The 25527-nt window shown below is 43.3% G+C and overlaps 1 protein-coding gene across 1 annotated transcript in view; it reads right to left on the bottom strand.

Annotated features, from left to right (window-relative positions):
• Nucleotides 1-25527, bottom strand: part of LOC141074195 (taste receptor type 1 member 1-like) — a 60938-nt gene that overhangs the window by 24779 nt on the left and 10632 nt on the right. Inside the window, exon 3 of the mRNA XM_073561745.1 lies at nt 1008-1748. Within this exon, the coding sequence (XP_073417846.1) occupies nt 1008-1748 (741 nt within the window). The remainder of the gene's footprint in view (nt 1-1007; nt 1749-25527) is intronic.

Raw genomic sequence — 25527 nt, forward strand, 5'->3', positions numbered from 1 at the left:
CCGAACGCAGGCTTACCGTACCAGCAGTGATGTAGCAGTGATGAATCAGTGGCGGCAGAGGTGTGGCGACGCTGTGTCGATGCTGAGGTTCGGTCTCGGTGGTGGGCAGTGGGAGTGTACCTCAGCTGGGTCCCTTCCTCAGGATGCTGGCGGCAGAAATGTGGTGATGCCACGGATCGGTGTCCACAGCAAGCAGAGCCAAGTGAATCACCGGTTTCCCTGTGGCCTTCTTCCTGAAGCCAAGGCGGCGCATGCGCTGATAGAGATCTCTGTGGCCCTCGGCTTTAGGAAAATGGCCGCCGGAGGTTGAGCGTGCGCAGATAGAGATCTCGGCGGCCATTTTCCTGAAGCCAAGGGCCGATTGATCTCAATCTGCGCACGTGTGGCCTCAGGAAGATGGCCGCCGAGAAACCAGTCATGCACTCGGCTCTGCTCGCCGTGGACACCGGGCCGCGGCCTCACTACATTTCTGCTGCCATTATCCTGAAGAAGGGACACTGCTCCATTCTCTGCCTCACCGCCGACACTGGACCCGCAGCATCGCACCCCGGGACTGCAGCATTGCCCCATTTCTGCCGTCGATGGCATCCTGAGGATGGGACCATGCCTCCTATGACCCCGCTCTACCACCGCCGGCCCTCAGGTAATATACCTTAAATTCAGACAATAAGACTGACCCCCATCTTATAAAAATCTTTTTTCTGCTATTTTCCACCCCAAAATTTGGGATATGTCTTATGGTCCAGTGCGTCTCATAGTCGGAAAAATACGGTACAGTAGTGACAAAATGCACAATTGGTGGAGAAAGGTTGAACTTGATGGACCTAGTTCTTTTTCAACCTACGTAACTACAGTATGTAACTATATAAGTTACTATGTAACTACAATACCAGAAATGGCATGTGAGCAAAGGTGGCGCTGTGTCTATCAAAACAGAACTTCAGTGCCACTTCATTTCATCTTTGCTGGAGGCCCCAGTAGTGAGACAAGTGTGAACAGACACTTACCTGCCAAGGATATACAGTGTCATTTCTGCATTGCCCAGATTTACAATCCAGTAATTCATCCAAGGCATGGGCAATGGCGTAGACAGCAGAATACACATTAAAAGAGGCGGACATGGTGAACTGGCTGGGGATGGACATGTTCTGCAGGGTGAATGAATGGCAGTCCTGGCAAATTTGGTTGCAGCCGTAAAGACTTGAGTTTGTTGATTTGATTGATTTAACATATGCAATTTCAAAGTCTATAAGCTTTGGGAAATCGATTTGATCCACTGAGACCCCCAGGACTGAGCCAATGCTATTGATATTTGTCAGCCCAGCAATCTGTGAGTCCACGGACCAGCTCTCGCTGCCGATCCAGACAAAATCTGTCACATTGGCATTAACCACTTCTTCAAAAAATATCCTGGCATTGAAATAGGCAGAGAAAACAACAGTTACCCGGACCCGAGCCTGGACAATGCTAGCAATCATCTTCTTCACGCTGGTCCTGTCTGTGCTGTACGGGATTAACCCTTGGTAAGCTACACAGATGCCGCTGTCTGCTGTTAGGTAGTAGAGGTCTTGTAATCCCTGCCTGCCATAGACGTCGTCGCTGCCCACAATCGCTATCCAAGTCCATTTGAATCTCTGCAGCAAATTCAAAATGACTTCAACTTGCAGTTTGTCACTAGGGATAGTACGAAGGAAGGATGGGTATATCTGCTTACGGCTGAGCAACTCATTGGAGGCTGAGTAACTTATCTGCAAAATATACATTAAATAGGGTGGGTGAAATGTACATTGTGTTATCCTATCAAAGCATAAATGCAGTTCACATATCTAATAAATCTACATAGAAAGGTGTGTCACTCTGAGCCGATCCTGAGTTACATCCTGTATTATACCCCAGAGCTGCACTCACCATTCTGCTGGTGCAGTCACTGTGTGCATATGTTACATTACTTATCCTGTACTGATCCTGAGTTACATCCTGTATTATACTCCAGAGCTGCACTCACTATTCTGCTGATGCAGTCACTGTGTACATACATTACATTACTGATCCTGTACTGATCCTGAGTTACATCCTGTATTATACTCCAGAGCAGCACTCACTATTCTGCTGGTGGAGTCACTGTGTACATACATTACATTATTTATCCTGTACTGATCCTGAGTTACCTCCTGTATTATACCACAGAGCTGCACTCACTATTCTGCTGGTGCAGTCACTGTATACATACATTACATTACTGATCCTTAGTTACATTCTGTATTATACTCCAGAGCTGTGCTCACTATTCTGCTGGTGCAGTCACTGTGTACATACATTACATTACTGATCCTGAGTTACATCCTGTATTATACTCCAGGGCTGCACTCACTATTCTGCTGGTGCAGTCACTGTATACATACATTACATTACTGATCCTGAGTTACATCCTGTATTATACTCCAGGGCTGCACTCACTATTCTGCTGGTGCAGTCACTGTGTACATACATTATATTACTGATCCTGTACTGATCCTGAGTTACATCCTGTATTATACTCCAGAGCTGCACTCACTATTCTGCTGGTGCAGTCCCTGTGTACATACATTACATTACTGATCCTGAGTTACATCCTGTATTATACCTCAGAGCTGCACTCACTATTCTGCTGGTGCAGTCACTGTGTACATACATTACATTACTGATCCTGTACTGATCCTGAGTTACATCCTGTATTATACTTTAGATCTGCACTCACTATTCTGCTGGTGGAGTCACTGTGTACATACATTACATTATTTATCCTGTACTGATCCTGAGTTACCTCCTGTATTATACCACAGAGCTGCACTCACTATTCTGCTGGTGCAGTCACTGTATACATACATTACATTACTCATCCTGAGTTACATCCTGTATTATACTCCAGAGCTGCGCTCACTATTCTGCTGGTGCAGTCACTGTGTACATACATTACATTACTGATCCTGAGTTACATCCTGTATTATACTCCAGGGCTGCACTCACTATTCTGCTGGTGCAGTCACTGTATACATACATTACATTACTGATCCTGAGTTACATCCTGTATTATACTCCAGGGCTGCACTCACTATTCTGCTGGTGCAGTCACTGTGTACATACATTATATTACTGATCCTGTACTGATCCTGAGTTACATCCTGTATTATACTCCAGAGCTGCACTCACTATTCTGCTGGTGCAGTCCCTGTGTACATACATTACATTACTGATCCTGAGTTACATCCTGTATTATACCCCAGAGCTGCACTCACTATTCTGCTGGTGCAGTCACTGTGTACATACATTACATTACTGATCCTGTACTGACCCTGAGTTAGATCCTGTATTATACCCCAGAGTTGCACTCACTACTCTGCTGGTGCAGTCACTTTGTACATACAGGTGCATCTCATAAACTTAGAATATCATCAAAAAGTAAATGTATTTCAGTTCTTGAATACAAAAAGTGAAACTCAAATATTAGAGAGTCATTACAAACAGAGTGATTTCAAGAGTTTATTTCTGTTAATGATGATTATGGCTTACAGCCAATGAAAACCCAAAAGTCATTATCTCAGTAAATTAGAATACTTTATAACACCAGCTTGAAAAAAATATTTTTTAAAAATTTGAAATGTTGGTCTTGATAAAACACAGTGGACCTACACCAGCAGATGACATAGCTCCCCAAACCATCACTGACTGTGGATACTTCACATTAGACCTCAAGCAGCTTGGATTGTGGCCTCTCCATTCTTCCTCCAGACTCTGGGACCTCGATTTCCAAATGAAATGCAAAATTTACTTTCATCTGAAAACAACACCTTGGACCACTGAGCAACAGTCCAGTTCTTTTTCTCCTTGGCCCAGGTAAGACGCTTCTGGCGTTGTCTATTGGTCATGAGTGGCTTGCCACAAGGAATGCGACACTTGTAGCTCATGTCCTGGATACGTCTTTGTGTGGTGGCTCTTGAAGCAATGACTAGGTCTAGTGTGAAGTATCCACAGTCAGTGATGGTTTGGGGAGCCATGTCATCTGCTGGTGTAGGTCCACTGTGTTTTATCAAGGCCAAAGTCAGTGCAGCCGTCTACCAGGAAATTTTAGAGCACTTCATGCTTCTCTCTGCCCACAAGCTTTTTGGAGATGGAAAATGTCATTCTCCAGCAGGACTTGGCACCTGTCCTCACTGCCAAAAGTACTAATACCTGGTTTACAAACAACAGTGTCTGTGCTTGATTGGCCAGCAAACTCACCTGACCTTAACCACATAGAGAATCTATGGCGTATTGTCAAGAGGAAGATGAGACACACCAGACCCAACAATGCAGACGAACTGAAGGCTGCTATCAAAGCAACCTGGGCTTCCATAGCACCTCAGCAGTACCACAGGCTGATCGCCTCCATGCCACGCCGCATTGATGCAGTAATTGATGCAAAAGGAGCCCCGACCAAGTATTGAGTGCATTTACTGAACATACATTTCAGTAGGCCAACATTTCGGATTTTAAAATAATTTTTCAAGCTGTTGTTATAAAGTATTCTAATTTACTGAGATAATGACTTTTGGGTTTCCATTGGCTGTAAGCCATAATCATCAACATTAACAGAAATAAACACTTGCAATAGATCACTCTGTTTGTAAAGACTCTATATACAGTCATATGTAAAAGTTTGGGCACCCCTATTAATGTTAACCATTTTTCTTTATAACAATTTTGGTTTTTGCAACAGCTATTTCAGTTTCATATATCTAACAACTGATGGACTCAGTTATATTTCTGGATTCAAATGAGGTTTATTGTACTAACAGAAAATGTGCAATCTGCATTTAAACAAAATTTGACTGGTGCAAAAGTATGGGCACCCTTATAATTTTCTTGATTTGAACACTCCTAACTACTTTTTACTGACTTCCTGAAGCACTAAATTGGTTTTGTAACCTCATTGAGCTTTGAACTTCATAGCCAGGTGTATCAAATCATGAGAAAAGGTATTTAAGGTGGCCACTTGCAAGTAGTTCTCCTATTTGATTCTCCTATGAAGAGTGGCATCATGGGCTCCTCAAAACAACTCTCAAATGATCTGAAAACAAAGATTATTCAACATAGCTTTTCAGGGGAAGGATACAAAAAGTTGTCTCAGAGATTTAACCTGTCAGTTTCCACTGTGAGGAACATAGTAAGGAAATGGAAGAACACAGGTACAGTTCTTGTTAAGCCCAGAAGTGGCAGGCCAAGAAAAATGTCAGAAAGGCAGAGAAGAAGAATGGTGAGAACCGTCAAGGACAATCCACAGACCACCTCCAAAGACCTGCAGCATCATCTTGCTGCAGATGGTGTCACTGTGCATCGGTCAACAATACAGCGCATGCATAACGCCTTTTTGTATGACCAAACAACTCAATCTTTGTTTCATCAGTCCACAGGACCTTCTTCCAAAATGTAACTGGCTTGTCCAAATGTCCTTTTGCATACCTCAGGCGACTCTGTTTGTGGCGTGCTTGCAGAAACGGCTTCTTTCGCTTCACTCTCCCATACAGCTTCTCCTTGTGCAAAGTGCGCTGTATTGTTGACCGATGCACAGTGACACCATCTGCAGCAAGATGATGCTGCAGGTCTTTGGAGGTGGTCTGTGGATTGTCCTTGACGGTTCTCACCATTCTTCTTCTCTGCCTTTCTGATATTTTTCTTGGCCTGCCACTTCTGGGCTTAACAAGAACTGTACCTGTGTTCTTCCATTTCCTTACTATGTTCCTCACAGTGGAAACTGACTGGTTAAATCTCTGAGACAACTTTTTGTATCCTTCCCCTGAAAAGCTATGTTGAATAATCTTTGTTTTCAGATCATTTGAGAGTTGTTTTGAGGAGCCCATGATGCCACTCTTCATAGGAGAATCAAATAGGAGAACTACTTGCAAGTGGCCACTTTAAATACCTTTTCTCATGATTTGATACACCTGGCTATGAAGTTCAAAGCTCAATGAGGTTACAAAACCAATTTAGTGCTTCAGGAAGTCAGTAAAAAGTAGTTAGGAGTGTTCAAATCAAGAAAATGATTAGGGTGCCCATACTTTTGCACCGGTCAAATTTTGTTTAAATGCAGATTGCACATTTTCTGTTAGTACAATAAACCTCATTTGAATCCAGAAATATAACTGAGTCCATCAGTTATTAGATATATGAAACTGAAATACCTGTTGCAAAAACCAAAATTGCTATTAAGAAAAAAGGTTAACATTAATAGGGGTGCCCAAACTTTTACATATGACTGTAATATATGAGTTTCACTTTTTGTATTAAAGAACTGAAATAAATTAACTTTTTGATGATATTCTAATTTTGTGAGATGCACCTGTATATTAGATGATAACTGTTCTTGTATTGATCCTGAATTACATCCTTTATTACACTATTTTCACAGTCTTTGTTCATAGAGCATCACCCGCACACCTGTTGCGCAATGGAATTGCATCACCGCTCCCATTCAATTAGCCCTTACTTTCTTGCAATTATCAAATTTTGTTTCCCTGCTGCATCCACTAGGGGGGCTACCTGTATATGGAGATATACTGCTAGTTCAGGAAGCTATAAAATCTGTATGCATTGTGCTCCTCCTATTGGCAGCTGTTAACAAACACTATGGGGCTGATTTATAAAGACTGGCATGGTGCAGGCTCACTCTACCCTAGTCTTGAAGGCAGGGGCGCACCTATCATGAGGCAAGTTGAGCCATTTGCCTCAGGCGGCAGTACTTCCTGAAGACAGGGGCTAGCAGAGCGGCCTCCCTGTCAGTGTGGTGCCGACTCTCCCTGTAACCCCTGCTGTGTCACATGTCTGACTCCGGCAAGGAAGTTTTTCTGTGGGCGGAGTTTGTGCTCTGTCCCATTGTCTCTATGGAGTCTGCTCTGTGCCTGTATTCTCTATGGAATCTGCTCTGCGTTCCCGCCTTTCATCTTCCCCTCATCAGGATCTGGGTGAGGGGTGAGTCCAGACATGGAGCTTCTGTTACTGTATGGCGCAGTCCCGGCTCCAGTGATATACCCCAGTGTCTGCCCCAGTGATGTGTATATACCCCAGTTTCTGCCTCAGTGATGTATATACCCCAATGTCTGCCCCAGTGATGTGTATATACCCCAGTGTCTGCCACAGTGATGTGTATATACCCCAGTGTCTGCCCCAGTGATTTTGGGAGGCTTCGCTGATGTTACTTGTCGTGTCCTGGTTGGTGGGGGGGTGAGTGATGTAATGGCACAGGAGAGGATCGGAGGCTGCACACAGAAGACTGCGCCGGCTCCTATAGATGATGATGGACCATTACCGGCTCACAGATGTTCGGTGAGAACAGGAGACGCTCTCATTATTCTCATCCGTTATCATTCCAAATGAAAACCATTGTTTCCTATAATAGAGATGGATTTCTTACATACATTGTTCACACACTGCAATCTTTGCAAGGTGCAGATTGATAGCGCAGGGTCTATGAGTCGCTGTGTGTGAGGCCGGTTTCACACGTCCCGATATTTCCGGTACCGGAAAAACCGATACCGGACATATCCGTGACTGAGTGTGTAATACTTGCAGCATACGTATGGCAACCATTTGCCGCCCGTGTGCCACATCAGTACAACACAGGAGGCCCCTGGGGAAGAAGCGCTACAGTAAGCACTGTTCCCCGGCAGCTGGTGCTGAAGACGTCTCTCATCATTCTCCCCTGCTCTCAATTTATTAAAATACACTACTCAGTCCTCCATATAGTATAATACACCGCCAGTCATCCATGTAGTACAATTCACTTCCCATAGTATAATGCACCCCATAGTTCTTCATATAGTATCATGTATTCCCCATAGTCCTCGATACAGTATAATGCAGCCCACATATAGTATAATTCAGCCACCCCATAGAGCATAATGCAGCCACCCCACAGAGTATAATGTAGCCACCCCAGAGTATAATGCAGCCCTGTCATACAATATAATGTAACCCCCCATAGAATATAATGCAGCCCCCTCTTATAGAATAATGCAGCCACCCCACTGAATATAATGTAACCCCCCATAGAGTATAATGCAGCTCCCCCTCATTTAGTATAATGCAGCCCCTCCATAGAATATATGGCAGCCCCCTCATAGAGTATAATGCAGCCCCCATAGAATATAATGCAGCCCCTTATATAGTATAATGTAGTCCCTCCATAGAATACAATGTGGCCCTCCTCATATAGTATAATGCAGCCCCAATAGAATATAATGTAGCCCACACATAAAGTATAATGAAGCCCCCATACAATATAATCTAGCTCCACATAGAATATAATGCAGCCCCCCATAGAATACAATGTAGCCTCCTACTATAGTATAATGTAACCCCCTCATAGAGTATAGTGCAATCACCCCCCATAGAATATAATAAATATAATACAGCCCCCCATAGAATATAATGTAGCCCCAAATAGAATATAATACAGCCCACCTCCCCATAGAATATACTGTAGCCCCCCATATTATATAACACAGCCTCCCCCATAAAATATAATGTAAAATGTACCCTCCATGGTATATAACACAGCCACATAGTATATAGCACAGCTGCATGGTATATAGCACAGCCCCACATGGTATATAGCACAGCCCCACATGGTATATAGCACAGTACCTCATGGTATATAGCACAGCCCCACATGGTATATAGCACAGCACCACATGGTATATAGCACAGCACCACATATTATATAGCACAGCCCCTCATGGTATATAGCACAACCACATAGTATATAGCACAGCCCCACATGGTATATAGCACAGTACCACATGGTATATAGCCCAGCACCACATGGTATATAGCACAGCCCCACATGGTATATAGCACAGCCCCACATGGGATATAGCACAGCACCACATGGTATATAGCACAGCACCACATAAAAAAACAAATCCCAATCTACCGAGGGACTCATTGACCAGAAAAGACCAAACAGGATATTGTTGATTCAATAATTTTTATTGTATTAGTGGTAAAAAAATATATATATTAACCCCTTCACCCCCAAGGGTGGTTTGCACGTTCATGACCGGGCCAATTTTTACAATTCTGACCACTGTACATTTATGAGGTCATAAATCTGGAACGCTTCCATGGATCCCGGTGATTCTGACATTGTTTTCTCGTGACATATTGTAATTCAAGTTAGTGGTAAAATTTCATTCAAATAAATTTTATTTGTGAGAAAAACGGAAATTTGGCGAAAATTTTGAAAATTTCGCAATTTTCCAACTTTGAATTTTTATGCCCTTAAATCACAGAGATACGGCACACAAAAAACTTGATAACTAACATTTCCCACATGTCTACTTTACATCAGCACAATTTTGGAACCAAAATTTTTTTTTGTTAGGAAGTTATAAGGGTTAAAAGTTGACCAGCGATTTCTCATTTTTACAACACCATTTTATTTTTAGGACCACATCACATTTGAAGCCACTTTGAGGGGTGTATATGATAGAAAATACCCAAAAGTGACACCATTCTAAAAACTGCACCCCTTAAGGTGCTCAAAACCACATTCAAGAAGTGTATTAACCCTTTAGGTGCGTCACAGGAATTTTTTTGAATATTTAAAAAAAAAATGAACATCTAACTTTTTTTCACAAAAAAAATACTTCAGGTTCAATTTTTTTTATTTTACCAAGGGTAACAGGAGAAATTGGACTGCAAAAGTTATTGTGCAATTTGTCCTGAGTACGCTGATACCTGATATGTGGGGGGGAATGACTGTTTCGGCGCATGGCAGAGCTCAGAATGGGAGGAGCGCCGTTTGACTTTTTCAATGCAAAATTGGCTGGAATTCAGATCGGACACCATGTCACGTTTGGAGAGTCCCTGATGTACCTAAACAGTGGAAACCCCCCAAAAATGACACCATTTTGGAAACTAGACCCCCTAAGGAACTTATCTAGATGTGTGGTGAGAACTTTGAACCCCCAAGGGCTTCACAGAAGTTTATAACATACAGCCGTACAATTAAAAAATCATATTTTTTCCACAAAAATGATCTTTTCACCCTCAATTCTTATTTTTCCAAGGGTAACAGGACCCTAAAAGTTATTGTGCAATTTGTCCTGAGTACGCTGATACCCCACATGTGGGGGTAAACCACTATTTGGGCGCATGGCAGAGCTCAGAAGGGAAGCAGCGCCATTTGACGCTTTTGGCTGGAATTGAGATCGGACACCATGTCGCGATTGGAAAACCCCTGATGTACCAAAACAGTGGAAACCCCCCACAAATGACACCATTTTGGAAACTAGACCCCCTAAGGAACTTATCTAGATGTGTGGTGAGAACTTTGAACCCCCAAGGGCTTCACAGAAGTTTATAACATAAAGCCGTACAATTAAAAAATCATATTTTTTCCACAAAAATGATCTTTTCACCCTCAATTATTTTTCCAAGGGTAACAGGACCCTAAAAGTTATTGTGCAATTTGTCCTGAGTACGCTGATACCCCACATGTGGGGGTAAACCACTATTTGGGCGCATGGCAGAGTTCGGAAGGGAGGCAGCGCCATTTGACGTTTTTGGCTGGAATTGAGATCGGACACCATGTCGCGATTGGAAAACCCCTGATGTACCTAAACAGTGGAAAACCCGCACAAATGACACCATTTTGTAAACTAGACCCCCCAAGGAACTTATCTAGATGTGTGGTGAGCACTTTGAACCCCCCAGTGCTTCATAGAAGTTTATAACGCCCGGGCGTGAAAATAAAAAATTCGTATTTTTTCCACAAACATGATCTTTTAGTCACCATTTTTTTATTTTCCCAAGGGTACCAGGAGAAATTGGACCCCAAAAGTTGTTGTCCAATTTGTCCTGAGTATGCTGATACCCCATATGTGGGAGAAAACTACTGTATGGGCACACATCAGGGCTCGGAAGGGAAGTAGTGACGTTTTGGAATGCAGACTTTGATGGAATGGTCCGCGGGTGTCATGTTGCCTTTGGAGAGCCCCTAATGCACCTAAACAGTGGAAACCCCCCACAAATGACCCCATTTTGAAAACTAGACCCCCTAAGGAACTTATCTAGATGTGAGGTGAGCACTTTGAACCCCCAAGGGCTTCACAGAAGTTTATAATGCCAGGGCATGAAAATAAAAAAATCGTATTTTTTCCACAAACATGATCAATTAGTCCCCAATTTTTTTATTTTCCCAAGGGTAACAGGAGAAATTGGACCCCAAAAGTTGTTGTCCAATTTGTCATGAGTACGCTGACACACCATATGTGGGAGGAAACTACTGTATGGACACACGTCGGGGCTCGGAAGGGAAGCAGTGACGTTTTGGAATGCAGACTTTGATGGCATGGTCTGCGGGTGTCATGTGCGTTTGTAGAGCCCCTGATGTACCTAAACTATTGAAACTCCCCACAAGTGACCCCATTTTGGACACTAGACCCCCCACGGAACTTATCTAGATGTGTGGTGAGCACTTTGAACCCCCAAGTGCTTCACAGAAGTTTATAACGCTCGTACGTGAAAATAAAAAAATCATTTTTTTCCACAAAAATGATATTTTTGCCCCCAATTTTTTATTTTCCTAAGGGTAACAGGAGAAATTTGACCCCAAAAATTGTTTTGCAATTTGTCCTGAGTAGGCTGATACCCTACATGTGGGGGTAAAACACTGTTTGGGCGCATGGCAGCGCTTGGAAGGGAAGGAGCACCATTTGACTTTTTCAACTCAGAATTGGCTGGAATTGAGATCAGACGCCATGTTGCATTTGGAGAGCCCCTGATGTGCCCAAACAGTGGAAACCCCCAATTCTAACTCCAACCCGAACCCCAACACACCCCTAACCCTAATCTCAGCCCTAACCCTAACCCTAGCCCTAACCCTAGCCCTAACCCTAGCCCTAACCCTAACCCTAACCCTAACCCTAACCCTAACCCTAGCCCTAACCCTACCCTAACCCTAACCCTAACCCTAGCCCTAACCCTAGCCCTAACCCTAATGGAAAAATAGAAATAAATACATTTTTTTTATTTTATTATTTTTCCCTAACTAAGGGGGTGATAATGGGGGGTTTGATTTACTATTTATGTCGGTTTTTATATTTGGCAGCTGTCGCACGCTAAAAGACGCTTTTTATTGTAAAAATAGTTTTTGCATCACCACATATTGAGAGCTATAATTTTTCCGTATTTTGACCCACCGAGTAATGTGAGGTCTTATTTTTTGCGGGACGAGTTGACATTTTTATTGGTACCATTTTCGGGCATGTGACATTTTTTGCTCGCTTTTTATTCCGGTTTTTGGGACGCAGAATGAACAAAAACCAGCGTTTCATGAATTTCTTTTGGGGGGTGCGTTTACACCGTTCCGCGTGTGGTAAAATTGATAAAGCGATTTTATTCTTCGGGTCAGTACAGTTACAGCGATACCTCATTTAGGTTGTTTTTTTATGTTTTGTCGGTTTTATGCAATGAAAACTATTTTATATAAAAAATAATTATTTTTGCATCGCTTTATTCTGCGAGCTATAACTTTTTTATTTTTTTGCTGATGATGCTGTGTGGCAGCTTGTTTTTTGCAGGACAAGATGACGTTTTCAGCGGTACCATGGATATTTATATTCGTCTTTTTGATCGCGCGTTATTACACTTTTTGTTTGGCGGTATGATAATAAATCATTATTTTTTGCTTAGTTTTTTATTTTTATTTTTTAAGGGGTTCACTAAAGGGGTTAACTAATGGGACAGTTTTATAGGGCGGGTCGTTACGGACGCGGCGATACCTAATATGTGTACTTTTATTGTTTGTTTTTTTTTTATTTCCAAGAAATGGATTTATTTGGGGGAATATTTTTTTTTTTCTAATTTATTTGGCGATTTTTTTTTAATTATTTTAACACTTTTTTTTATTTTTTTTTAACTTTATTAAATAGTCCCAGGTGGGACATCACTGTCCTGTGACAGATCGCTGATCTGTCACAGATCAGCGATCTGTCACAGGCAGTGCAGAACGCTTCCTCATGCCTGCGCTTTGCAGGCACTGAGGAAGCCAGCTTCCTGCAGGCCCCCGAAGGCCCCCGTCGCCATCTTGGATTCGGGGGCCTGCAGGAAAGGAGCCCCCCACAGCAGCGTTGCACATTGCGCTGCCGTGGGGGGCTCAGGGAAGCACAGAGGGAGCCCCCTCCCTGCCGATGCTTCCCTTTAACCACCGGTACACCGCGATCATGTTTGACACATTGTGCCGGGTGTCAGCTGTGATAATCAGCTGACACCCGGCCGCGATCAGCAGCGCTCACCACGTGGGCGCCGCTGATCGCGGTAGACGTACTATCCCGTCAATGGGCATAGGGGCCCGGGTCCCATGGACGGGATAGTACGTCGGATGTCAGGAAGGGGTTAAAACCAATTTAAGAACAATGTGCACGTATAGGGACAATTGTATGACAATAAATTGGACCCAATTATATATACTATATTCCCATATGTATTCCTCAATATATTAAAAGAAGTGAAAGAACTTTTTTTTACAATAAAAATTATTTTATCAACAATATCCTGTTTGGTCTTTTCTGGTCAATGGGTCCCTCGGTAGATTGGGATTTGGTTTCTTAATCAGTGGGTAAACCACGAATTTCACTGAACACTGGTGGTAGTATATATAATTATTTCAATAATTCACCACTATTATTATTTTATATGTATATATACAAAAATTATATATCTTATATATAATACTATTTCTGGTGTTCGTGTATTTTTTACTTAATTATATTACTGTGTTCAGCACAGGTTTCCACTCCAGAACATGAACTTTAAGGCCAGAGAATTATCATGGCAAGGACGGATCAATGCGGTATTTACAAATGGTGGTACAACAACTACAACTAGCAGTGGTTTACAGTTTGATGAGCTATTTAAAAATCTTAAAAACTTGACATATAAATGCACTCGTGCTTGGTGGAATCGGGCATTCCTGGAGAACTATATACAACATCAATTGATTCCAAGGGGTTTGAGAATCCAAGTCACCCCTTCATTCCCAGTCAATGATGACAAATTTATAAAAAACTGGGACAACATATGTAATGTGGCATCAAGACAATTGATGGAATTAATAGTTAAATATAACTCTAAAAATTTGGTTCAAATAGATAGATTACTGGAAGAATCCCGTGCAAAGGCAAAATCATGTCTATCAACGGAAGTATTTCAATCAATTGATGGTCAATTGGAAAAACATATTGACCAATGGACAAAAGATATCCAGGCCAAACAAACGGAAAAATTATTGTGGCGCCCCTGAGGGTTCAGTCGCAACAGAGGTACTGCACCTCCTCCTGAGGTGTGGTACCCCACCATTCAGGGAAGGTGGAGACACCCGACCACACTCCAACACCTGCATCCCACACAACATAGTAGTGTTGTAAAGCACCTTTTGGTGGCTCCCTGCTTGGAACACGAAGCGTGCTGGGAGGTGGATGGAGTTAGAGCGGGAAGAGTTGAGGTTTGAGTCAGTGAGTCACTCAGTCAGTCAAGCAGTCCGTGAGTGAGTGGCTGAGCAGTCTGACCGGGAAGGGAGAGAGAGAAGATCCCCGGAGAGGGATGAATGAAGAAAGTGCTGCAGCCGACCTCAGTGATCTGGGTCCGCTGGCACAGGGAAGAGACATTAGAACGGAAGCCTGATTCTCCATATTAAAGAACGGATTGTACGGAATTTAAGGAGAAAAGGAGGACTAAGGATTAGGGTTAGAGGAGAACCCTTCCCAAGTTCACAGCGCAAGGCCGGGGTCCGGTCCCCGAGGTTGTATGGATACTAATGGTCCTGCAGCAGACACCGGATGAATAGACGTAGTGACCACTTTATTCCCACACCAGACTTGGGGGTACAACAGCAACGTGTGTGAGCCGGGACTAGGTAGAAGGAGTCCCCGAAGCAGGCTACAGCTGTCTGCCGTACAAGTAGAATTCTTAGGAACATCTGACAGGAGGAACTCCAGTGTACTCAGTACTGTGAGTACTTCACTCAAAGGCGCTAAGAGGGAGACGTTCAGAAAAGGCACATATGTTGGCAGAGTGTTGGAAAGGAGTACTTCATCTTGCCTGGAATTTGGCTAGGCTCCTGACCCGGAGGACATGGCACGGATGCTGGCACCTGTACCACAACAGACTGTGAGTAAAGCTTTGGAACTACATGCCCTGGTGTCCTCCACTTATTCCCGCGTCAACCTGCCCGACACTGCTACATCCCTCCTGCGCCCGACACTACACCATCTAAGTGTCACTTCACCTACACAGTCCTGGGACTACAGCCCTGCCTGTGGAGGGCTATAACATCACTGCTGCACCCCACCATCTGTCCCAGAGGATCTGTCTGCAGCGTCGGCTTAACATCTTCATTGCCAAACACCACAGGTGGCGTCACGAATCACTTATAAACTTTCACCACCATAAGCACACTGAAACAACGCCTTTTACAATGGAGCCCCAGGGCCACGTACCAGGTCACTGCTGCCGTGACAAATCCCGTTGAGAAGATCAACCGGCCTGGTACCGAGTACCCCACTGCCCTGGCGTGTGAGGGCTCTCCATTAACAAGGGACCAAAAAGATTTATCAGATAGGAGAATCTATAAATGGCGTAGATACCACATCAGGGAGGAAAATCAGGATCGATCCATTTCTCTCTCATCTAATCCTGCAATGGGAGATATTTCTGGTGCCTCCTCTTCCGCCTCTGTGGCTATTTCAACTATATCTACACCGAAGCGCATAAGGGAACCCCGTTATGTACCGGCTAAACGGACTTTCAGATACTCCCCTGAGAACCATAAGAATAGTCTGAAGGTGATTAATTTAAGCTCATATATATTTTCTGATATTGAAATTGAAATTCTCAATAAAGGTCTTATGATTTGCTCAACAGTTCAGTTTGATAAATTTACCGCAATTAAAGATTTAAATTTATTTGCTAGAAAGCTTATTTTCAAATGGCATTTTCATAACGAGAAAACATCACAATTATTCCCAACAGAGGCGGAACAGGAATCATTAGACATCCTAAATGAATTGGCACAGGAACATGATGATCCAGTGGGAGGTAAGATCCCTGAATCCATTCGTCCTAAATCAAAAAAATTTCCCCCCTTGTCAGCCTATCCAATAATTGACACATTTGTGAAAACTGTGAGTAGGGAATTTGATAAGATCCCACAATTCCCTCATATGGAAAATTTCACTAGGAAAGAAAAATTGGTTTTAAATACAGTAAATTACAAGAAATACCCGATGTGGTATACAAACCGGCTGACTAGGGGGGCAATTTGGTTGTATGGCCTAAACAACTATATGAAAAAGAGGCCTTTCGTTAACTAAAGGACGAATTGTGCTATAAAAAATTAACATATAACCCATCAGATAAATTTCGGAATAAACTGATTGGTATTTCGAAAGAAGCGTTGGAGGCAGGTACCATCTCCATGGATCTATTTGTAGCACTTCAGGTATCAGAACCAACAGTATCTACGCTATATTTGCTGCCTAAGGTCCACAAAAATCAATCAAACCCTCCTGGGAGACCCATCATATCCGGATGTGGTGATTATTTGGAGAATATAAATAAGTTTGTGGACTCTAGGTTGCAACCACTGGTAGAGGATTTACCCTCATTTATTAAGGATACAAACGAGTTCTTGAAAAAGGTAGATGGTTTACACATTGGCAGTGACACTATATTAGTGTCATATGATGTGGAATCCCTCTATACAAATATACGCCACACGGATGGCATTCAAGCTGTGGAATATTTTTTACACTCATCAATCATGCCCCTCGCCATGCGTCAATTTGTGGTGGAACTATTGGATTTTGCTCTTTCACGCAATTTTTTCTTATTTAAGGGGTCCATCTACCTGCAGCTTCAGGGTACTGCAGCGGGCGTGTCTTTTGCGTTGGCTTACGCAAATTTATTCCTGGGGCTGTGGGAGAGGGACCGCTTTCTTTCTGGAATGGTACCATCAATGGAGCGCATCCTCATGTGGGTGCGCTTCATTGATGATGTTTTTCTGATATGGGATGGACCGGTGGAATCCCTCCACGTTTTTATGACTCACTTGAATAATAATTCTCACAATATTCATTTGACATATCATTTTGATCAGAATAAGATGGCGTTTTTGGATGTAAGTATTCAGAGAGGTATAGACAATTGTCTACACACTGACATTTTTTGGAAATCAACGTCAGGTAACTAGCTTCTCCATGCGAGTTCTTCACATCCTCCGGCAATGATACGTGTTATGAATGAGTCACCGAGGAGGAAAAAACAAAAAGCAAGCTAAGCCCAGAAAACCGGAGAGGTTGGTAACTAGCGGATTGCAGACCCCTGATCCTATCCACAACAACTAGCAGTAGCCGTGGAACGTGCCTACGGTGGTCCTAGATGCCTCGTCACGGCCGGAGAACTAAATAAGCCTAAAGAAAGAAAGGGAAAATCTAAACTGCCCCAGAGCAGACCCCAAAGCAATAGACAGCCCCCAACATGTATTGTCGGTGAAACAAGATGAAAACACAGACACAGGTAGAAAGATAAGCTGAGCAAACGATGGGGCCCTCGCTAACTAGAAAGGACAGGAAAGAAAAGCTGCTGTCTGCAATCACGCAAAAAACCCTGCCAAAAAGAATGTCCAACACGTCTGATAGAAAAAGGCTCTGAAGTCGCTAGACTTCAAATCACTATATCAGCACTCAGGTATATTCTGAAGACAGAGCAAAAGAGATCAACTGATCAGAGACAAAATGGAGATTCAGCCCAGTCCCAGCCAGGGATGGCTGAACACAAAAACTAAGTAAACCAGACAAAAACTCATATGAACAATAGCAGAGAAAACTTAGCTTTAGGAAGGCAGGAACCAAACTGGAAACCAGGAGCCACAGTCAGGAAAAATCACCAGCAAGAATTTAGGGAGTCGGCTGCCTTAAATCCAATCAGAAACTCCTGATGTCCAATCGCAGTCCTCTTCCTCAGGTGGCCGGTCTCTGCCATTTAGATCAGCTTCATTACTTCCCTTCACCAACAGAGGGAGTCCAGATAGAGAACTCACTACTCCTCTGTCAGCACAGCCAGCTCCATAACCCTCACCAGAAGCCAGAGGCAAACCCGAAAATGAGCTCACAACAGATACGGTCAATCCCCAATTTTTAAGGTTGAGAAGAATTTTTTCAAATGAAGAGGGATTTGAAAAACAGGCCCTAGATCTAAAACAGAGATTCTTGGAACGTGGGTATAGCCATCGGTCCATTAAAAGAGCTTATAACCGGGCAAAAAATATCACCTGACACCAAGCACTATATGGTACTAGGACCCCAGAAACAAATCAATTGGTCAGGTACATAACACAATGCCATGGTCAAACTAAATTAATGAGAGTATATTTGACTAAATCATGGGGAATTTTGAAAACTGATCCAATTCTATCTAAATATATAGGGGATACACCCAGTATTACATACAGAAGATCAAGGAATATAAGAGACTACCTTGTAAAAAGCCACTATATCTCTAACCCATCTCCTACTACCTTTTTGTCAAATGTAAAAATAGCATTGGGTTCAAAATCATGTGGAAAATGTGTGGCATGTCCAAACATTAATAGGGAACAAAGCTTTTCTAATTCAAAAAATAAAATTATGTATGATATCAAACAAACTTGCACATCAAAAGCGGTAATTTACTATTATTATTGTTATGCATTTATATAGCGCCATTTATTCCATGGTGCTTTACATGTGAAAAGGGGAAATATAGACAAGTATAATAAACATGTGTAAGACAAGGGACACACAAGTACATAAGGAGAGGGGACCCTGCCCATGAGGGCTCAGTCTACAGGGATGGGTGAGGATACAGTAGGAGAGGGAAGAGCAGGTCATGCGGTGGTTCAGTAGACCAAGGATCATTGCAGGCTGTAGGCTTGTTGGAATAGGTGGGTCTTCAGGTTCTTCTTGAAGGTTTCCGTTGATGGTGAGAGTCTGATGTGTTGCGGCAGAGAGTTCCAGAGTATGGGGGAAGCACGGGAGAAGTCTTGTATGCGGTTGTGGGAAGAAGAGAAAAGGGGGGAGTAGAGAAGGAGATCTTGAGATGATCGAAGGTTGTGTGTGGGTAGGTACCTAGAGACCATGAGAATGAGCGGATCCGGGAAATATTTTTGAGTTTGAGGCGGCAGGAGGAGGCGAAGGCATGGAGATGTGGTTTGAAAGAGAGCGCAGAGTCGAGGATCACCCCAAGGCACCGAGCGTGCGGGACTGGGGAAAGAAAGCAGCCATTGACATTGATGGATAGGTCTGGTGGAGGGGTAGAGTGAGAGGGGGGAAAGATGATGAATTCTGTTTTGTCCATGTTCAGTTTGAGAAAGCGAGCAAAGAAGGCTGAGAAAGCAGACAGACATTGTGGGATTTCAGCCAATAAGGAGGCGAGGTTGGGTCCAGATAGGTAGATCTGCGTGTCATTGGCATAGACGTGATACTGCAAACCGTAGGATTCTATGAGCTATCCCAAGCCAATGGTGTAGATGGAGAATAGTAGGGGTCCTAGGGCAGAGCCTTGAGGAACACCAACAGACAGGGGGCGAGGTGAGGAGGTGGTGTGTGAGAGGGAGACACTAAATGTTCGGTCTGTTAGGTATGATGAGATCCAGGATAGGGCCAAGTCTGTGATGCCAAGAGATGAGAGAGTCTATAGCAGGAGGGACTTGTCTACGGTGTCGAAGGCAGAGGTCAGGTCCAAGAGAAGGAGGACAGAGTAGTGTCGCTTGCTCTTGGTGGTTAGTAAGTCGTTAGTGACTTTAGTTAGGGCAGTTTCAGTTGAGTGATGCGGTCGGAAGCCAGATTGTAACCGTTCAAAGAGGGAACAGGAGGAGAGGTGGGAGGACAGTTAAAGATATACATGCTGTTCCAGTAGTTTTGAGGCGTAAGGGAGAAGAGATATCGGGCAATAGTTAGACACAGAGGCTGGATCAAGGGAGGGCTTTTTGAGGATGGGTGTGATTGAGGCATGTTTGAAGGATGAGGGAAAGACACCATTTGTAAGTGAAAGGTTGAAGAGGTGTGTTAGAGATGGGATGAAGACTGTGGCCAAGTTAGGGATGAGGTGAGACGTGAGTGGGTCGAGGGCACAAGTGGTAAGGTGAGATCTTGACAGAAGGGTGGAGAGCTGATCTTCTGTCATGGATGCAATGGATACTATGCAACGTGTCCTTGCCCCTTGATTTATGTCGGAATGACTACTTGACAACTTAAAGTTTGTGTTCATGAACACATACTAGGGATAATAGCCGCTAAGGAAACCAATGACATTCCCTCATTAAAAACTATTCCCAAGCACTTTAAGATCCATCATAATTGTGATGCTTCTCTATTAAAAGTAATAGGAATAGATCTGGTGACACCAAATGAAAGAGGAGGCAAAATAGGTAATCTTCTGGCTAAAAAGGAAACTAAATGCATTTGAACACTTGATACAGTATCCCCCAATGGATTAAATTAAAATTTAAGTTTTATTCCTTTTCTGTAAACCTACCTGCTATTTTAACCATTTTAAGTTATTTTATGCTGCTACTGTTATTTTATATTAATTTCAATCCTATCTTTTTAGATTATTATCCTATATGTGGCCATATATTCTACATTCGGCATCTTCTGATTGCAAATTTCTCTGGGCTTTTGGAGTTATATGAAGACAGAAGGTGACAAGGGAGTCCATACTTGATGGACGGTTGGACTGGCTATCCCTAAAGAATATGAACTATATTTTTATTCTTTATTTTTCTTTTTCTTATTTGTATTTATATTTTTCATATATATTTTTCTATTATTATTACTTTCTATATATATTTTTTTATATAATTTTTATATTTTTTATTTTTTTTATTATTTTTTTCTTTTCTTTTTTGTCACAGATTATGTGTATATATATATATATATATATATATACTGTCTTTCCATCTATATTGCATTATATGATTTATTTTGTAAAATGCGGATGTATTACTATACAATATGATTAAAATTTAATATATTATACAGTGGATGTATTACACATTATTGTGTTTTTGCTATGAATTATTATTTAATTTATTTTTTAATATATATATTTTCTATTATTATTGCACATTAATTTTTCGTTATTTTTATATATATGTATATTTCACTATATAATTAATCATGATTATTTATTATTATTTGTTTTGTTTTTATTTTTTAATTTTTTAATTAATTTATTATTTTTTTTGTAATATACATACACTTTCTTTCCACTATATTGATTATACAATGTACACAATTCTTTCAGTGCCCCTTTATTAATTAACTGCCCAACATATGATTAATATCTGCCCATGCTGCCGCTCTGTTGTAATGGATAGCGTGCTCCTGGTGGTGCGCATGCGTGATCTGTGTCCCAGAGTCCTGGTTGCTGCGTCCTCGTGGCCTTGGTAACGCCGGGCTGAGCTCCTGTCCGTTCCGGTCACGTGGTCCGGCGCTTGGGCTTTTGGGTCCTCCTGACTGCGCACGCGCCGGCGGTATACCCGGACCACTGATATCTGCGTCATTACTGTATTTAGTATAAAAAAAACCCCGGATTCTTAAAGTAGCCACCCCCTGATGAAGGAAACATTCCGAAATGTGTGTCGGGGAGCACGCTAATGGGACGTGGTGACCCTTAAAGGTGAATGAGCTAATTCCCTCTATTCCTCTGCAGCACCGCACTTTATGTAAAAGTCACTGTGACTTTCTTTTTTTTTGCATGGTAATGTCTAATTAGAGTTGAGCGAAACGGGTCGAAAAATTTCAAAAGTCGCCGACTTTTGGCAAAGTCGGGTTTCATGAAACGAAACCCGACCCTAGGATGAGGTCGGCCACGAGGTCGGCGACTTACGCGCCAAAGTCGCGTTTCAAAAGTTTGTTTTGCGCTCTTTTTCAGCCAATCAGGATCCACGGACACTGTGGGCAACGTGATGACATAGGCACGGGTCACCACCATCTTTCAGAAGGGCATGCAAGTGATTGGCATGCTTTGGTGGGCGCCACAGGGGGTATAAAAGGGCGTGCACGCCGACCGCCATCTTACTTCTGGAGATCTTAACATAGGGAGAGGTTGCTGCTGATTCTGTAGGGAGAGCGTTAGGCAGGGAAGAAGAAAAAAAAACTGCTTCTGCTGCTAGCGATTTTGCCTGTACAACACACCAGTCACTGTGTGTGCAGTGCAAGGGGAGGCTATATAGTGGTGTATCAGTGGTGTTGGTTGTTGGGCTGCCTTCTAAGGCTTCCTGACATTCCTGCATTGCTGTTTACCCACTGCTCCGCAAACTGCTTTTTTAAAAGCAATCCCAATTTTGTTTTTTTGTCCTGCTGAGAAGAAAAAAAAACTGCTTCTGCTGCTAGCGATTTTGCCTGTACAACACACCAGTCACTGTGTGTGCAGTGCAAGGGGAGGCTATATAGTGGTGCATCAGTGGTGTTGGTTGTTGGGCTGCCTTCTAAGGCTTCCTGACATTCCTGCATTGCTGTTTACCCACTGCTCCGCAAACTGCTTTTTTAAAAGCAATCCCAATTTTGTTTTTTTGTCCTGCTGAGAAGACAAAAAAACTGCTTCTGCTGCTAGCGATTTGGCCTGCACAACACACCAGTCACTGTGTGTGCAGTGTAAGGGGAGGCTATATTGTGGTGTATCAGTGGTGTTGGTTGTTGGGCTGCCTTTTAAGGCTTCCTGACAGGCTGGCATTGCTGTTTACCCACTGCTCTGCAAACTGCTTTTTTAAAAGCAATCCAATCTCCCTTATCCTCTAGTCACTTTTGTCACAGCTGTGCCATCGAGCCTGTGACATAGCGCTCAGATATCAGTGGGCCTCACACAATCCAAAAGTGTCCAGTGTCCACAAGTGTCTGCAGAAATTCAAAATCTCCCTTATCCTCTCGTCACTTTTGTCACAGCTGTGCCATCGAGCCTGTGACATAGCGCTCAGATATCAGTGGCCCTCACACAATCCAAAAGTGTCCAGTGTCCACAAGTGTCTGCAGAAATTCAAAATCTCCCTTATCCTCTCGTCACTTTTGTCACAGCTGTGCCATCGAGCCTGTGACATAGCGCTCAGATATCAGTGGCCCTCACACAATCCAAAAGTGTCCAGTGTCCACAAGTGTCTGCAGAAATTCAAAATCTCCCTTATCCTCTAGTCACTTTGGTCACAGCTGTGCCATCGAGCCTGTCACATAGCGCTCAGATATTCATTGGGCCTCACACAATCCAAAAGTGTCCAGTGTCCACAAGTGTCTGCAGAAATTCAAAATCTCCCTTATCCTCTAGTCACTTTGGTCACAGCTGTGCCATCGAGCCTGTCACATAGCCCTCAGATATCAGTGGGTCTCACACAATCCAAAAGTGTCCAGTGTCCACAAGTGTCTGCAGAAATTCAAAATCTCCCTTATCCTCTCGTCACTTTTGTCACAGCTGTGCCATCGAGCCTGTCACATAGCGCTCAGATATCAGTGGGCCTCACACAATCCAAAAGTGTCCAGTGTCCACAAATGTGTGCAGAAATTCAAAATCTCCCTTATCCTCTCGTCACTTTTGTCACAGCTGTGCCATCGAGCCTGTGACATAGCGCTCAGATATCAGTGGCCCTCACACAATCCAAAAGTGTCCAGTGTCCACAAGTGTGTGCAGAAATTCAAAATCTCCCTTATCCTCTAGTCACTTTGGTCACAGCTGTGCCATCGAGCCTGTGACATAGCGCTCAGATATCAGTGGGCCTCACACAATCCAAAAGTGTCCAGTGTCCACAAGTGTCTGCAGAAATTCAAAATCTCCCTTATCCTCTCGTCACTTTTGTCACAGCTGTGCCATCGAGCCTGTGACATAGCACTCAGATATCAGTGGCCCTCACACAATCCAAAAGTGTCCAGTGTCCACAAGTGTCTGCAGAAATTCAAAATCTCCCTTATCCTCTCGTCACTTTTGTCACAGCTGTGCCATCGAGCCTGTGACATAGTGCTCAGATATCAGTGGCCCTCACACAATCCAAAAGTGTCCAGTGTCCACAAGTGTCTGCAGAAATTCAAAATCTCCCTTATCCTCTAGTCACTTTGGTCACAGCTGTGCCATCGAGCCTGTCACATAGCGCTCAGATATTCATTGGGCCTCACACAATCCAAAAGTGTCCAGTGTCCACAAGTGTGTGCAGAAATTCAAAATCTCCCTTATCCTCTCGTCACTTTTGTCACAGCTGTGCCATCGAGCCTGTGACATAGCGCTCAGATATCAGTGGGCCTCACACAATCCAAAAGTGTCCAGTGTCCACAAGTGTGTGCAGAAATTCAAAATCTCCCTTATCCTCTCGTCACTTTTGTCACAGCTGTGCCATCGAGCCTGTGACATAGCGCTCAGATATCAGTGGCCCTCACACAATCCAAAAGTGTCCAGTGTCCACAAGTGTGTGCAGAAATTCAAAATCTCCCTTATCCTCTCGTCACTTTTGTCACAGCTGTGCCATCGAGCCTGTGACATAGCGCTCAGATATCAGTGGGCCTCACACAATCCAAAAGTGTCCAGTGTCCACAAGTGTGTGCAGAAATTCAAAATCTCCCTTATCCTCTCGTCACTTTTGTCACAGCTGTGCCATCGAGACTGTGACATAGCGCTCAGATATCAGTGGCCCTCACACAATCCAAAAGTGTCCAGTGTCCACAAGTGTGTGCAGAAATTCAAATTCTCCCTTATCCTCTCGTCACTTTTGTCACAGCTGTGGCATTGAGCCTGTGACATAGCGCTCAGATATCAGTGGGCCTCACACAATCCAAAAGTGTCCAGTGTCCACAAGTGTCTGCAGAAATTCAAAATCTCCCTTATCCTCTCATCACTTTTGTCACAGCTGTGCCATCGAGCCTGTGACATAGCGCTCAGATATCAGTGGCCCTCACACAATCCAAAAGTGTCCAGTGTCCACAAGTGTCTGCAGAAATTCAAAATCTCCCTTATCCTCTCGTCACTTTTGTCACAGCTGTGCCATCGAGCCTGTGACATAGCGCTCAGATATCAGTGGCCCTCACACAATCCAAAAGTGTCCAGTGTCCACAAGTGTGTGCAGAAATTCAAAATCTCCCTTATCCTCTAGTCACTTTGGTCACAGCTGTGCCATCGAGCCTGTCACATAGCGCTCAGATATTCATTGGGCCTCACACAATCCAAAAGTGTCCAGTGTCCACAAGTGTCTGCAGAAATTCAAAATCTCCCCTGTCCTATAGACACCTTGTACCTTGTTTTACATTACTATATAGTTTGTTGGATTTTGTCTATATTTCTACCAAAAATGAGGAAGGTTGGTGGAAGAGGCCGTGGAATTGGGCGGGGGTTGGCAGCTGGTAATGATGGTGTTGGTGGTGGATCTGATGGTAGTGGCAAGAGCAAAATAGGACCGAATGCAGGAGGTGTTGAGCCTGCGTCATCGTCTGGCTACATAAG

This window comes from Dendrobates tinctorius, unplaced genomic scaffold, assembly GCF_039654945.1.
Source record: "Dendrobates tinctorius isolate UK_male_01 unplaced genomic scaffold, ASM3965494v1 ptg000326l, whole genome shotgun sequence".
NCBI classification, from domain to species: domain Eukaryota; kingdom Metazoa; phylum Chordata; class Amphibia; order Anura; family Dendrobatidae; genus Dendrobates; species Dendrobates tinctorius.